The sequence below is a fragment of the Zeugodacus cucurbitae genome, chromosome 2 (genome assembly GCF_028554725.1).
Source record: "Zeugodacus cucurbitae isolate PBARC_wt_2022May chromosome 2, idZeuCucr1.2, whole genome shotgun sequence".
In the NCBI taxonomy this organism is placed as follows: domain Eukaryota; kingdom Metazoa; phylum Arthropoda; class Insecta; order Diptera; family Tephritidae; genus Zeugodacus; species Zeugodacus cucurbitae.
This window is the reverse complement of record NC_071667.1, coordinates 85,446,389-85,462,756: the sequence shown is the minus strand read 5'-3', so window position 1 is coordinate 85,462,756 and position 16,368 is coordinate 85,446,389. Positions and strand designations below refer to the sequence as shown.

General features: G+C 37.9%; 1 protein-coding gene across 1 annotated transcript in view; it reads right to left on the bottom strand.

The window, feature by feature from the left end:
* Positions 1-471: 471 nt before the first annotated feature.
* LOC105218041 (uncharacterized) overlaps positions 472-16,368 on the bottom strand; it is a 100,159-nt gene continuing 84,262 nt past the window's right edge. Inside the window, exons 10-18 of the mRNA XM_011193379.3 lie at positions 15,504-15,663; positions 12,067-12,236; positions 11,235-11,358; positions 10,839-10,999; positions 9,053-9,194; positions 6,179-6,302; positions 5,261-5,640; positions 3,832-4,115; positions 472-2,427 (exon numbers count right to left, since the gene is read on the bottom strand). Coding sequence (XP_011191681.2) covers positions 2,179-2,427; positions 3,832-4,115; positions 5,261-5,640; positions 6,179-6,302; positions 9,053-9,194; positions 10,839-10,999; positions 11,235-11,358; positions 12,067-12,236; positions 15,504-15,663 — 1,794 coding nt within the window. The 3' untranslated portion in view covers positions 472-2,178. The remainder of the gene's footprint in view (positions 2,428-3,831; positions 4,116-5,260; positions 5,641-6,178; positions 6,303-9,052; positions 9,195-10,838; positions 11,000-11,234; positions 11,359-12,066; positions 12,237-15,503; positions 15,664-16,368) is intronic.

The following is a 16,368-nucleotide window of genomic DNA, read 5'->3' as shown; positions in this document are numbered from 1 at the left end:
AGTGTAGTCGATGAGCCTCGCCCTACTACCTTTGACCACCAGTCGTTCTGAGCCGGTTTCGAAAGTTGTACTTGTAAATAATTATATAATAGATTGGTGTGAAATGTTAAGCTATATGTTAAGTAAAGCAAAGAAATACAGTAAGCTCCAATTATAAAGCTTATAAAAATATGTAATACATAAAAGCTACAATGAGTATTTAAAAAAATGGCTTCATTTTGAATAAAGGCGCTCAGGATTAAATGCAAAAAAGAAAAATATTTTTGTTTTTTCAAAAAAAGTTGAAAATTTTCACACATAAGCAGATTCCTATACAAAATTCACAAAGAGCAGTTTATACGAGAGTTATTATTTTTAATATGCATACATGATATGTTAAGACTTCAGATAAAGGGCCTGGAGAGGAGGTTATTGCGAAATGGCAAGGTTTTCAAAGCACCTAGAAAGGGTTAATATTAATTTGTATACGTGTATGTAAATGTGATATGATTATGTATGCAGTGGCGGTTAAAACACTTATTAAAACAAAAAAATGTGTAAATGGATATTGACTTTTGATATGTACAAATTCGCCATGAAAATACATAAATGAAAAAAGTTTCACGTAATTTTTCGCTTTTCACTCAGTTATTAAACTATTTGATATCTGCTAAAGGTATTTATTCTAATTTGACTTTTTATACATCTATATTTATTTATTTCATATAATTATTATTTAATTGAAATGCTTGGCTGCGCAAAATGCAAAATGACAGTGCGATTTTCACTTCATTATAATTAAAATTTAGTTAAAAATAATAATTAATTAATTATACACACATATAAAACAATAATGACACAAGCACACATACATACATTTGAACATATGTACATGCATGAATAGTAATTAACGAGTTACTAAGCAGAGCACGGCCGAGCGTTGTTGTTGTATACATGGCTAATTGCAATTTTTTTTGCATTTAAAAGCTTTCCCTAAACTCTTTCGTTATTGTTGTTGGTTAAACACAAATTGGCATTTTGTATTAGCTTAATTGAATATCTGGCTTTCATATTCACAGAAAAACGTCCGAATTTGTTAGTCGTTATAATATAAGCTAAATCTGTTCATAATGCAGCGCTTTTTGAGTTCGCTAATAAAGAGTATTTGCGTATTAATAAATGATGCATGGCTTATTTGCCTCGATTTAATAGCGATTGAGTAAGCAGTTCTTTTTTGGCTTTCAAAAATCGATATTTTCCTGCGAACAATGTGGCTCTTATGAATTTGGAAACGCATAACTTGAAGCATGAGCAACTTTCATAATATTCGAAAAGCCTCTGACATTTGATATTTTAGGAAAGTTGAAGGAATGAGTAAAAACTTGTGAACAAAGGTCACTCGTGCGACCTTTTTGAAGTGTACTTCGTCAATATTAACTCTACTGGAGATGCAATTATTTAATGGTTAGTTACATATTGAAACTTCAGATGGGTTTCAGCGATACCATTTTAAAGAGTACGAAATTTTTACCCCTGAGTATATAGTATGACGCATCAAATAAAGGAAAATGCTAGCATTTAAAACATATGTAAATCCTACCTTCTTTTTTAAGCCTTGTCTCTACATTAAATTCATTGCAGAGCCCTACAAATAAGCCTTATTATGCGAAATGTGGTGTGGAAAAAAGCGAGACAAGCCGATTTTCTGTTTCCGGTGAAAGTTTTAAGTGCACATATATGTAAAAACGTATGCGCGTAAAAACCGTTAACTGTACCGTTAAATCAGGTAAATATTTATTGGAAAATAGCGGTATTTATTTTGTCACTTGGCAGATTGCTCATTTGCTGCAACACCAGCCACAACACAAACAAACAACCAACGGTAAATAATAAATGCCATAAATTGATTCTGCATACATATGTACATCTGCATGTATGCTCGTGTGTATGTGTGCTTGTGGCGCTAGTATTTGTTACGCGTAAAGAAAATACAAATAACCAAATGTGGCTTGCTTTCAACCACACACTTAAAAATGGACGTTGAAGAACAAATTATTAATTTACGTCAGTCTATTTTTAGTCCATCCAGCTTTACTTATACATACATACACTTACTTATGTCATAAATATATACACAACATATACACAAACAGTACACAACATACTCGATTCATATTCACTTGTGTTGATTTCATCTATTTATATACAACTTTCCTGAATGCGATTCGATGTGGTCACCACTTCCGGCCGAAATCGATATTCGCTGAGCGACGAAGTCACCGACGGATTATTGGGACTGAGCAAACTCACTTCCATTGGTTGTGGCTGTGGCGTTGAGTGATATGTCGAGGATAGTGATGATGATGCCGCAGTTGTTGTGTTATAGAGTGATATGTTCAGCGGTGGACTACACGTGGTGATCCCTTTTTTATTCAATGTGGCATAACTCTGTGCCGGCATTAATGATGAGATCGAATGGTTTTGGTGAGCGGATGAGGATGAGTGCAGATTCGTGAAAGCGTGTTTTGTGGTAGCAGAAGGCAGGTATGATGGAAAGAAGAGAAGAAATACATTTTGGTTTTATTCGAAATATATGCAATGAAGTGTTTATAAATACTTAATGGACCTTAAACACACATTTAATTGTTAAATAGTTAATTTGAGAGTATGCGAGATAAATGTGTTGTGCTTTTATAACAAAAGCTTAGTCCTCATCAAATCTGGATTATCTAAAACTCCGATACTACGGATCCAAATGCTAATACCCATTTTCTCTATGAGTAAGACAGGAATTTACTATCAAAAGCACACAAGCATTGGAGGTAGTTTAGCCAACTTGGCCTTAAGAAGCTCACAAAAGCTTTAACAGAAAGCTCTCTGGTAGTTCATGAATGATTTGACCGACACTTGACCGTGTTGATAATGACCAATATTTTGAGTGGAATCTCCATGAAATATTCATTGCTAAACTATGACCTTTTAAAAGGCGTTTTGTCGTGTTCCTCAAAAATAATGAAACTCTACTCCAACACTATGAGAAGAACGTTTTCTTTTTTATAAATATTCGTGTTTATTTTTAAGCGCTCTGCTGAAATTGCAACATCTACATTAAAATATCATTGGAATATAGGTCGTTGGCGAAATATTGGTTCATGGGAACGCCTTTTATTTACATTTGAGCGATTATCCTTGCAACTACAAAGAAACCCAAAGAAATAAAGGCAAAAATGTGTGTCACTTCTCGTCGTATAATGTTGTTCGCTGCTGCTGCTATCCAGCGGCTGATTTGCCTATACGGCACGATTTTTAATACTACTCACACAAATGCAACTCTGCGTGGATATACTGTGACATTGTCCTGGTTTGTTGCAATTTTATACTGCCTGCATTTGCTTGTAGCAGCCGGACTGCTGGGGCAAGGAAATCGGAGAGAATGATAATGTGGTGCGACAGTGCCGCAAATTCCCTTGAATCCCTGAAGCATTTGGCGATGACGAGCTTGTTTAGTGCTACCCTGAATATGCATGCATGAGCAGTAATTATCGTAATGTGTATGTTTGTATGGCGGTGTGTGTAGTACCTACATATATATACGTATATACCTTTCGAGGCATTGGTTTAGTGTGCATTCTACATACAATAGTTTGTGATTTGCAGTAATGTTTGTTTTTGTTATTATTATTATACAATGACAATTTTTGAGATTTCATGCCACTGCACCTACTGCTCTCTGCGGTTTCTCATATTCCTCATATACTTACATATATGTATGTTTAAGAATGGGCTTGTGTATATACATACAGTGTAGGTAAGCTAGTTCGTAACTAAAGGTTATCATCGTCGGTTACTCACCAATTGTTTGCTTGGCCTAAATGTGTAGTGCAACACTTCGTTGCCAACGCCAATGCCACCGCCAACACTTCCAACACTGCTGTTGCCGACCAATGAGCCCAGACTGGAGATGCCGTCGGCGCTGCTCAGTGTGGAGCTGTTCGTGATGCCGCCAATCACGCTCCCGCTACTCAATGTGCCAGCGCGCTCCGTGTCCGCAAGACTGCTGTAGTCGCGCTGCAGAAGGCGCGCCGAGGGGCTGCGGAATATGGGCGAGGCCACCTGCGACTTCAATGGACGTTTTTCTGAAATTTAAGTAAACACAGTTGCTTTATTGTTGAGCTCGTGTTGCTGTTTTTTATATATACATATATATAAATGTATAATATTTTTTGTCAGGTTGTCAAGGTACATAAGAACCAGGCAATCCTTTATGTTGCGTAAAAAACAGAGAAAATAAAGAAAATCAAAACATAAATAGAAAGAAACTGCCGACTGACCTACTTTGCTAGTGCGCACTGAGCTAGGTACTTTGGGCTCTAAAATATTTGTTTAACCTTAAATTAGTGCATTAAAAGTATTATGCATCAAGTTGAGTAATTGCAACAATGCAGTCTTGAAATAAATTAGAAAACGGGTTTGTGTGTAAACATAGCGTGTGGTTAAACATAAATACATATATACTTATATATAACTCATGAAGATTATTTTGAGGACGCAATTTCGAAAAAAATAATGTAGCAGAACAGAATTTGTTATGCATCGAAGCAAATATGAAATAAAATATTTTCCACCATTAAATTGGATATTAGCAAACATGACACAAACAAATTGGAATAAATAAATGCAAAATTGCCAAATACACAGTAAAAAATCTCATCTATTTCGATTTATTTATTATTTTTGGTCCGGGTTTCAGAGATGATTCATCTCAAGGTCGTGAGATCATGGGAACCCCTGTTAAATTATTTAAAAACCCCTAGTTAAGGAACATAAGACACTCATGTACTGGCAAAGCGCTGTAAGCCTTAAATTTTCCCTTAAAATTTTCCAGATTCTCAGGGTATGATATCCAAGATGTTTTAATCTCAGTTTAGCTAAAGGAAGACACCAGGGATGAGTATTTTTATATTCTATATTGAACTGGTGCCAAGTGTTATAAAACTACCTAAGATGGTGTAAATTCATGGACCTTTAAATGGTAGCAGAAGGGAATCGGATGTACTTTATGAAGTTGTATTCCACTAAGTTTAAATATCATCTAAGGACCTAAGTTCTATCCGACTATCAGAGAACCAAGAAACTATCTGACTTTCGTGGCGAAGCATATCCAACAAATTTTCTCTCAGTGCATCATAAAAATGTGAAAATTAATAACTATTGGCTGGACGTTGGTTCGCTGGCAGAGTGGCGCATTATTTGCATATTAGCATAACATCATAACACTTACCATATTGATTGGGTATAACATCTGGATCAGTGTCATCACCTTCCAAAGCATCGCCCATCACCAGCGGACTTTGCCGATGATGGCTGGTCGCCGTTGACCGCAATGTGGACGAATCGATGCCAATCAAACCGCCCATGACGCCACCACCGCCACCGCCGCCGATAACAACGCCGACCGAGGGTGAGGTGCCGCCACCGCCATTGGCACCCTCGCCGACATTCGGCTGTAGTAGACTGTGATGGGCCTGGTGATTGCTTTGCTCGTGATTATGCTGCAAATGCTGGTGATGGTGGTTGTTCGGCTGTAATGGATCCAGTTGACAGTCGGGGGGTATTGAGAGTTGCGTGTGCTTCGTTGGTTTTAAATTACCATCGTTTTGCCTGCAAAGTAAGGTGGAAGAAAGTGATAAATGTCAGCATATAAATAAACATGTTTAATGCGAATCGCAACGAAATATGAGGTAAATAGGTAAATGGTCTACGATAATTTGATAATGGTCACTGATGATTCTCCGCAGATAGGAAGAAAGCAGTATGAATATTCAAAAGGAATTTAAATTTGAAATAAATTGAACCAGAGAAATTGATATGCCATCAGCAAAAGATGAGCACAGACAGAGATGATGTGATGTTGTGAGAATATGGCTGTCGAAGATATGATGATTTATTTGTGTTCTCGATAGATTTTCTGACTGCATCTCCACCAATGATAAAGTCATCGGCTATATACTAGTGAAGCTAAACTGTCTTTTAAAGACAGATTTCCAAGGCCTTCGAATCCAGAATATCTGCTAAAGTGATTTGGAACAAACATTTTCTTCGATCCAAGTTCATGTTGTGAAATTGACGGACGTATGACTTGGATGCTCTGATTCAAACAAATGTAAATATATTTTTACAACCCATGATTTGAACTTACCTATTGGAGAACCGCCTGTATATTGCCGCCAGAGCAATGCAGGATATGGCGAAGAGTAGGGCGCAAAAGAGGGTTAAGCCCGCCAGAAATGGTGACAGTGGCACCGTCAAGCCATTCGAAGCACCTGAAATTAAAATAAAAACAGTACACATATACAATAAGGTAAGATGAAGATAGGTGTTCAAAAATATATAGATATTGTGTGCTTCCGAATTGCTGTTCACACTTGTAGCCGTTGCTTGTGTGCGGCGATAAGCATTTGGAACGATCGAAATAACGTTAACTACACTATTTAACTTTTGCGCACAAAAGTTAGCGCATTACAGTCGACCTATTTAGACCATTTACTTACGCATTAGCACCACACAAAACTTTTCGTTAAACACTTTCGAAAAATCAGAGGTTAGCACACACATATCATATGATAAATGTGTGGTCTTGCGGCAGGAGGGCGCAATAATAAAGTGGCGCGCCACAAATTGTTCAACTCGCTGAAACGGTATTTTGAAGGAGAAATAATTGCAACTTTGTGCATACTCATACAGTTATAGAACTTTTACTCGCATGCATAATAAGTTGCCACCGCATTCGGAGCTTTGTTTGTGTGTCTGTGGCACGAATATGAAACTAATGTAGGATATCTCCGGTGTATCAGTAGAAAAAACACAAAAAGAAGCAAACAAACAATTAAATAATCGCAACGTTTTATGCGGAATCGCATTCGCTTTCTAAGGAAAAACACATACAAACGTATTTGTTCTTGCTGCGAATTGCATTCGGGCCACAATTGTTCGTTGGCTTGGAACACAACACAAACAGAAACGGAAACTGAAACTGAACAGAAACAGAAAGAAATGGAGCAAACTTTTAGCAAGCAACTTTAAAGCAATAATAGAAATAAGCACACCTCTGCTATCACAACAACTATACGCTTTGTTTTTATGAGTGAAATCTTTAAAGTGTGCCATAAGCTAACGTTTTATGCCAAAATAAAAGGAACATTAAGAAATTAGGTCGGTTCAATTGGCACGAAAATCATTTATTTTTTTAATATTTTCCTGGTGTGAGTTAGATTAACGTTTGCATGGAAATTTGGAATATTGCCGATGGTTTTTTAAACTCCAAAATTAAAACATATTTTTTACGATGTAACCGATTTTCTAAGAAGCAATTGAATTGGAATGACAATAACATAAAATTTTGATTCAAAATTATGAACTCATTGCCACACAGTCATCGAAGAAATATGTATGTTTTTTGAAGAAAGCTTCTTAATCCCACCAGCGTTGTTAGCACATAATGTTTTTCTATACGTCAAGTAAACGAAAGTGGCAAGGCACAAACACCTTTAGATATTCTTACCAACAAAGTGTAAACTTGAAAAGAACTTGCGAGAGGAACACACAAAGGATAAGCGAAAAATAGTTGTAGACAACATCTTTCAAAAGGTGTTTGGAAATATATTGAAACTGAAGTGCAAAAGTTGGCGAAAAAGCAAGTGAAGCAAGACGTAGTGGTGAATGAGTATGTGGAGGACTATTAAATTTCTTAACTCAGAAGGGGAAGTGTTTATTTAGTTTAATAAATAACTAAACTATGTTCATCATAAAGACAAAAATTTAAAAAATCTAAAAAGTGTCTTCTTCTCGAAAATATAATAGTAAAATAATTGGTTATACATACATACATATGTCTTCATACACCAAGTACGGTGGTGATATTATTTTGAATTGATCTCGTAATTGAAGATCCAACTTTGTAACTGAAGGACACAATAGACGTTAGGCCATATGGCTCAATACGATCCTGTAAATTTTAATCTAATCTAGTTGAAGATCCACGTTCCTGGTGTATTAAATACCTGCCATTTACATGTTGAGACATATGATTTCCAATAAGCCAACGAAGTGCATGCATTGCATCTGAATCCATTCCCACCACAATGGCACACACCCCCTCGCATTTAACAAGAAAAATATGTAGAAAGAATGCGTCAGCTGGTAGGAGCTGCACTTAGAGCATTCGCGCAAATACCCTAAACGTGGGTGGGGTTTTCTTCCCTAAAGCGAACCTATCAATAAAAATTGCGTTATGTAAAACAGCAGTGGGAGTTGAGAAGTTCAGATAACTGTAGAAAGGTAGCAAAATTAAAGGTTACAAAGGGTGCTAGCTTTCGTATTTACCCAACAAGGTACTGTTATTACTTACTACTGACGCTGGAGATACTCATATAATAACAAAAATCTTACTTTAAATATAAACCCTTATGCTCGCCGGGGTAACTGATCCCTTTACCAGTTATATCTCCATCCTTTTATACTGTTGCCGCTTTTGTATCGCTAAACAATCGCTGACAATGAGCAAGACCCTGTAAAAGTCATCTGCACGTTTTCACATTTCTAGAATAAGTAACGGTAACGGGCAATGCATTGCGACAGATGCCACCATGCTTCGAGCTGAGGAGCAGCTACCACATTTGCCCACAGTTCTTATTCATGGCGTACAAATCTCATGAATTTCTATTTTGCAAAGTGTCAAGCGTGCGAGAGAATGAATGAATGAAATCAACATTTCTCAGGTAAATGCATTATTGTTGCAGGAGGCACGTTGCACGTAACGCATTATGCTGAGACGACAACGAGGACGACTACAAAAACAACAATTTAGCATATAACGAACGCTGATGGCAATTTATTTGGATTAGGAAAGTTCTAAACCCGCAAAGTGCGCAAAAAAACAGGTCTCTTCGTCAGCCACTCGCTTTCGCTTACATACACAGCATAGTTCCTAAGTGCATTCTCATGGACTGATTGTTGAAACATGTGCAGTTATTTATTTTCACTTAGCGGGAGTCTTTTACGCCATTTGACTTACCTGTAAATTTTGCCACGCCTTTGAAGTTTATGTCGTCGATTATGGTTGGCTCCGAGCGACCCTTGGCATTCATGGCGAATATGATCATGCGATAGGTTGCTGTGGGGTCGAGATTTTCGATGAGAAAACTCACTGGAGGATGCTGTAGGAGAAAAAATTGATCAATCATTATTTAATCAGTAAATGGAAGAATTTATATTAAAAAGAGGATAAAGGTCGTTAACTTACATTTTCACGAGAACAGTTAGGATAGGTCAATTTCACAATCAATATCTACTAGGGATGATAGGTAAGGTACAGGAGAACATGTAAGTCTTATTCTCCAAAAAGTATAAACGATCTCCATGGAAACTGGTGCTGCTAAATGCGTAATTCTTAAGTGTCCATATAGAAGGCAACTTTCTTAAGATTACGGACCACATATAACATACTATATTTTACTTTAAATTTTACATATTTTAAATGGCATACACGAATACAACAATAAGTATTTTAACAAGTATTTTTCGTAAACTTTCCAAGAGGAGTTGTAATGAACCAAAGAATTATCCTTTATGACATTTTAAGCCAATACTTAAGAATGATTCTTTCAAATATTTTGGGTCATATGAGCATTTCCGTCTAAAGCAAGGCGTAACTGTGCATTTCACCCTTTCGATGAAGGAAGTTTTCGCGAACAACAAATTACAAAGCAGCACAAAACTTTGTCGAAAATTTAAACCTAGACGGAAATACTACAACAATTCGAGTTGACAACAAAATTTCTCCAACTACGGTGAGCCCTTTAGCGGGCAGCGGAGCAGTTGCGCTAAAAATTCAAAAGTTAGCATTAAAAGTTGTTGCTGGGCTTTATGTACACTCAGTGTGCACGTGTTTGTATGGTATGCACGAGTATGTGCATGAAAACATTCGAATAAATTGGAGAGCCCAAGTTAAGTACACACCGTGAAAGTGTGTTGTAGAAAATATTTTCCTTGCGCTACTTTGGCGACTTTTCTGCCAAACAATTTTTTCGCGAGAACTGAATAAATAAAAAGTTGTGTTTTCGCAGAATGTTGGTAAAATTAGAGACGTTTGCGAAATGGTGGGCACACCAAAAATTATATATGAGCAACGCTTAGCGAAACGAACGAAGTAAAGACCATTTTATTAAAAGCTCTGTTAAAGCAAATTTATGCAAAACTGTAGAAAACCCCATTCAACTCATAAAGTCAGAGGTCTCCTACTCCTCCTATCAAATGGTGCTACAGTTAGGCTTGCTCTAGTTTTTAGCTCCTGAAGATGGATTTGATGGAAGTATTGGGATGATTTCAACTTATCTTCTTGCGAATAATTTCGACATTTTTTTCCGGTAATGTCATTAGCATCACCTTTGGTGAAAACCATACCTTTAAGGAATTTACTAGATCTCTTCTGATTTTTTTCGTTTAAAAGGGATTTGTGAACTTGGAAGTACTAACCACAAGTACACTGTGGTATTCTGACTCATTCTGAAAATGATTTAATGCTGATATGAGATAAGCGTGTAAGTTCATAGAACTCTAAGAGTTAGCATCAGACAATTTCAATATTTTCTTCTAAATCTTTATTTCATAGTCCTATATATGTATCTAAAAATGTGGTAGTACTAGTGAGAATGTCATGCGGGTCATCGGTTGGAAAGGTTGAAACATTCTGGGTTTTAAACATAAGAGGTTTCTTTGAAAACTAGATCGAAGGCCTAGTTGTGCCTTATTGTGAACAAAGGCGAATTTTTGAAATAAATTATTACATTTTAAATACTTACCGACAAACTCAAATTTCGCGCCAAACGCAAGTTATTCAACTCTACTAATTCCAAAATGAAGCCTTGAGGTAGTCCACCATCGAAACCCTCCAAACAGTCGACTTGCAATGAATCGGTGGATTGATTTGTGACAGTGCAATTCTGCAAAGGAAACGGACGGCCTGAAAATAGAAAATATAAATAATTTAGAGGAGATTATATTCTGAGTGCTAGTTCTGTGAGAGAAAGATACACATCAATCTTAATTATTTAATCAATATTAAGTTCTTAAGGGAATCATTTAAGTATTTTGTTCAGTTAATTTGAATTATAAAATAATTATTATTTAAGTAATGACTTCTGAAGAGTACAAAGAGATCGTTATTTATGACAATAAAATGTAAATAATTTACTCACCTGCAGCGACGATTTGGAAAATGCATGGATTCTTTTGCTGGCCAATGGAGTTTCGCCCCCAACAAGATATTGTGCCATAATCGAGGTCGGTGGCTGGAGTGTAGTTCAGTCGCGACATGCCGGTCTAAACCGAAAAGATTGTTTTGAAAAAAAAAAGTTTTAATTTTTAAATTTCTTTCTAAAATTCTTCCTTCTTAAATCCTACCACTCAATTTTATTAATGTAAAACAGTTTTCAATATTTATATAATGAAAGGAGTCTTTCAAGAAACAGAAAAAGTAGCGAAAAGAGGGTTGTAATTTATTCATTAGGAAAACTCTGAGAGACTTCAAGATTTCTTGTTTATTTTATGTGCTTTTAATGAATGCTAAAGCTATCAATTTGTAGTATTTGACACGCCCAATGTTCATTAGTTACACAGAGTAACTTGAAAGGAAAGCGGAACACATAAGCGAGAAGTAAGGTTAAGTAGCAAACGAACAAAAAAAAAAAAAACAAAAAAGAAACAAAAAAGAAAGAAATAAAACAGTGTGAATCCCAGTCAAGTGAATTAAAAGTGGGAGAGCAATGAAGAGCGACCACACTCTGGCAGCCCAAAATGGCCACCCAGCTTTCAGCGAGGCAAGCAGGTCCATGACACGCCAATGCAGAGCAACGCGTCACAAGTGTTTCGTAAGTAGGAATGCATGTGCGTTGCCACTGCCTGCCACCCACTGAATAGGTCGGGTTCAATAGCGGGGGGCCTCATTGCATAGCCACTGGCGCTCTCACTGCTTATTATGCATGTGTATGTATGTGTATGCAAGTACCTATTAATGCATGGAATAATTACCTCCGTTGAGTGCAGTCGGGCGGGCAGTTCTGTTTGTTCGCCGGACGAGTTAAATGTCCATGTAAATGCCTCCGCTGGCGGTGATGAGTCCACTTCACATTTTAGCAGCAGCGTTTCGTGCTTCAGGGCGCCCAGCAGCTCTTCGTGATCGGTGGCGCAAATGGGTGCAACTGCAAGTGAGAAAAAAGTGGCCAACAAGCAAATATTGGAAAAGAAAGAAACTCCGAATATGAATACACAGTGAAGTGAAGCAGAAAAGCATATTTATAAGTAAGTATATGTATGTGTGTGTATGTATGTGTGTAAAATGTGTGTGAGTTGAAACATGTTTGCACCCTTAGAGGTTATTGCGTGGGTCGGACCGCCGATCTTTTGTTTACGTAGACAAACCGTGCAGTGTGAACAGCAAGTAGCGGCGAGGAAAAAATGTAAAATGTAAGTGGTGTAAGGAACCAAATTGCTGCTTGCGGATGCCCAACGCTCCGCATAATGAAATGAATGCAGTGCCGCGCGCGAAAGACCCTTGCAACGCGCCGCACCATCCACTCAGCCACGCGGCTGCATTCGCCGCTTCCTGCACCCACACCCATAGCAACTCCCAGCTCGCAATCTCCCTGCACTTCCCCTTGAAAGCTGTTGTTTTTGGCTTTTTTCGGTTGTATGTGCGCCATTGGCTGCTATTTTTTCGCTTACGCCATGCTTTCGCTATTCTCTCGCTATTCTATGGGTTTTTCACTTCCATTGCTGTTTTTTTGCTTTGTGAGTGTAATTAGCCTGAAAGTCGCCGCGTTGGCTTGAAATTGCAATTAAGTATCAAGTCAGCATGTGAAAGGCAACGGGCAGCTGCAGCAACAGCAAAAACAAGCGCGCACACACGCTGCAACAAAATCTTGCGGCAGCAGGAGGAGTTGGAGGGGGGAGGTTGTTGTAGTTCCGCACTCGCTGCGTTTTTTCGTTGCTTGAAGAATTTAGCGCAATTTTTCGCTCGGCACTAATTCTGTCATTTTTCTTTCTTTCTTTCTTTTCTTGCAGTTTGTGGATTCTGTTTATTTATCATGGTCGCTGTTGTTGCCTTCCGGCGCTGCTGCGAATGCAATTATTTATATACGCAGAATCTGGCGCTGGGTTTTAATTCGCCTTTAAAGTTTCTAAGTACGTTATAAATATTTTAATGCGAATTAAACTTGACGTTTCTGTCTTTGGTGAGTGCCAAGTGTCTCCGAGCTGTCTCAGCCTCAGTACCAAGGAAATACATTTCCAAAACATGAAACTCAAAAGGGATAAATGCTGAATTCGTTGTTAACATAATGCTTGACAACAAGTAGAGAACGGATTATGAAATGTTTTGAAACGAAAGGAAAATGCGATAAATTAATAAAGGAGGTTGGCTTGGTTAGCGCTCGCCTTCACTTATGTTCACCAATATCAGAAAGTTAGGAAAATTGCTCAATACAACTTATGTAGCAAACCCTGGCCTCATTGAAGCCGTGTGGAAAATTTCAGTAATCATTGACATACTTGTATTCTTCATATTGAAGACAACTGTGACGACATAAAGGAATTTTCTTTGTATGATAAGCGATGTGAGCCACATCCGTCCATTCATCACTGACGCCCTGCCGCGTTCTATTTTCCACAATAATCCGAAATTCTGTGCGCAAATCCCTTTATGCATTTATCCGTTCGTTCTTAAAGTGTCAGAGTCGCCACTATAGCTGACATGCGGTGGAAAATGTGCGCCGAAAACTCGCCATCTCCATTGTCTGCAGCGTGGGCTTAGCGCATTATATTCTTAGCGTTTTTGTTATTTCACTTTTATATATTTTTGTAATCTTATTGAAGTCTTTGACTGTGCCCAGTCGCGCTGTTGTGCCACTTTACAGTTTTTATACATTTGATTACTTTTGTTTATTCCACTTTATAAGCGAATTAAAAGCCCGGAAAGAAATCTCCATGAAAATGAAAAATCTAACCGAAGTTTTACGCTTGATCTGCATTTTGTGCGGCGCGCTGCCATCCTTTCTTTTCGCCTTTACTTAGCTATTCTCCTTGGATTCGCCATGGGTCGAACGAAGTCCTCTGTTGCTCAGCTCTGTGTAGTTGCAATCGAGCTCTCAAACGCTCGCAGCATATTTTTTGTGCTTTTCAACTTTTTTATTGTTTTGATTCGCGCAGTAAATGCCTTTTACGAATGCAAAATAGTGGCGCTTAAAGTCGACAGCTGTTATGGGTGACAAACTTTGCGGCGCCTCTATCACTGCTGCGTACTCTCCAGCTACCCATATCGCGTCTCTTCTGAAGTCTTTAGCGCCACAGAGTGCCGGCTATAAGTCTCTCTAAAAAATATTCATTACTGTAAAATGGTTTTCTTGCCTTCCGCCTAAGCGCCTGTCTTTCTGTCTTTCAGCGCTGTGTCTCGCTGCCTTCTCGTTTTACTGCTCTTGAGCTATTTTCCTTTCAACTTAACTCCACACTCCGTCAGCGCGATTTCGCGACGCTTTAAATGTCCGCAGTTACACTTCATTTCATCTTGGCGACTCTTGTCGACTCTGTTCTAAGTTTTTCGGAGTGTATATGTGTTTGTGTGTGTGAGTATATGCGTGTGAATCAGTGGTTCGCCTGTTCTTCTATTGGTTGTCTTCGTTTATTCATTGCATTATTCGATTTGTTTTTGGTTTCTTTTCGTGCGCTTTCTTCGGCGGGATTAATCGAGTTGCGGGGTTTCTTTTGATCCCTGAGGCCTTTTGCCACTGCACTTCCCTTGAATTTCTTTCGGAAAATTTGCATGTAATTGTGTCTATGTGTGGGTCACGCAATATAGTCTTTATACGCTGGACAACAGCTGCTGGACGAAAGGCCTACTTTTTATTTATTTTTTGTACGCACAACAACTTTTAGGACCCTTTGAAAGCGCAACAAAGCTTTTTAGTGCATTAGACCGCTTAGAAACTTTTTACGTCTTACTTAAGTGCGTTAATGTGCTTACAAAAGTGTTTAAGTGCGTTCTTAAATTTCGAGTTATTCAACTCTTTGGCCAGAAAAACTTTAAAATTTAGACTACAATTCTTGCGCAATAATAATTTAGAAATTCTAAGTTCGGTCTCAAACGCGCGCTGAGGCCAAACACTTACATAGAGAGCTCGTAGCAAAGGTGCAGCAACAACTATTACCCCGTTAACACGATTTTCTATTGGGAAATGTTTCGGAAATAACGGCGTTGATGAGCATTCGTTAGTCCTTTACAAACTCACACACTCGTACACCTGTTTTAAAACACGTCGACGTGTTTAAAATGTATGAGGACACGAGGTCTCACTCGCTCACTCACTCACTCACGCGCACAATAAATCATACAACATATGTATGTGTGTGTGTGTGTAATGACACAGAAAGTAATCAGCAATGATGAAATCAAATTGTTTTCACTCGGTACTTACAGCGTATATGCAACGAAACCGGATTACTGGCGCCCCTGCCCTCCGAATTCACAGCCAAACACGTGTAATCACCAGCGGATGCACGTGAGACACTCTGCAGCACGAGTGATTGATCCGAGAGGATAATGCCGGCTGAGATGTTGTGATGCAGTTCCTTGCCCTAAAGTGCAGCCAATGATACATTGTTATTGTTAATGTCGTTGCCGTTGCAGTTCGATAAGGTGTCGCGAAAGTGCAGCGTTGCGTAAAAGCACCGAGAAGAGAGCATGAAAAGAGAATGAAAAGAATGCGATATAAGTGAAAAAACGAATTTAAGTATATTGTACAATATCCTCAAGTCTGCGCGAAGCAGCGTTGAGCAAATGATGAAATGAACGCATCAACGCCACCAAGAATGCCAGCAGCAAACGATGAAATGATATGTGCGGAGCAGAGCAGAGAGCAGCAACCGAAGAGTAAAGAGAAATATTTGACGTAAGTGCACATGCATAACTTCACTTTAAGACAGATTAATTTGTTCGTGGAATGACATGTGTGAATTCCTTTTGAAATTATCAGCCAAGATGTTGTATAAACTATATTATTTATTGGAAAATAAATAAAGTTTGATGACAGATCTCATTCAGGACTGCAATTGAAATGTATATTGAAAATTTTATAATTGAGAAATTAATTTCGATTCTTGACGCTCCAAAAAATTGTGCCGGTTGGTCAGATCTATCTTCGGGTAATTAAGAATATATTAATAATGAAGATGAGAAGACAGTATCTTAGAAAATGATTGATATTGCTCTCATAATTGTTGAAAAGAGGTATATCTACTACGAATTTTAATTTTAATATTTTGATATAAGATGTTTAGCCT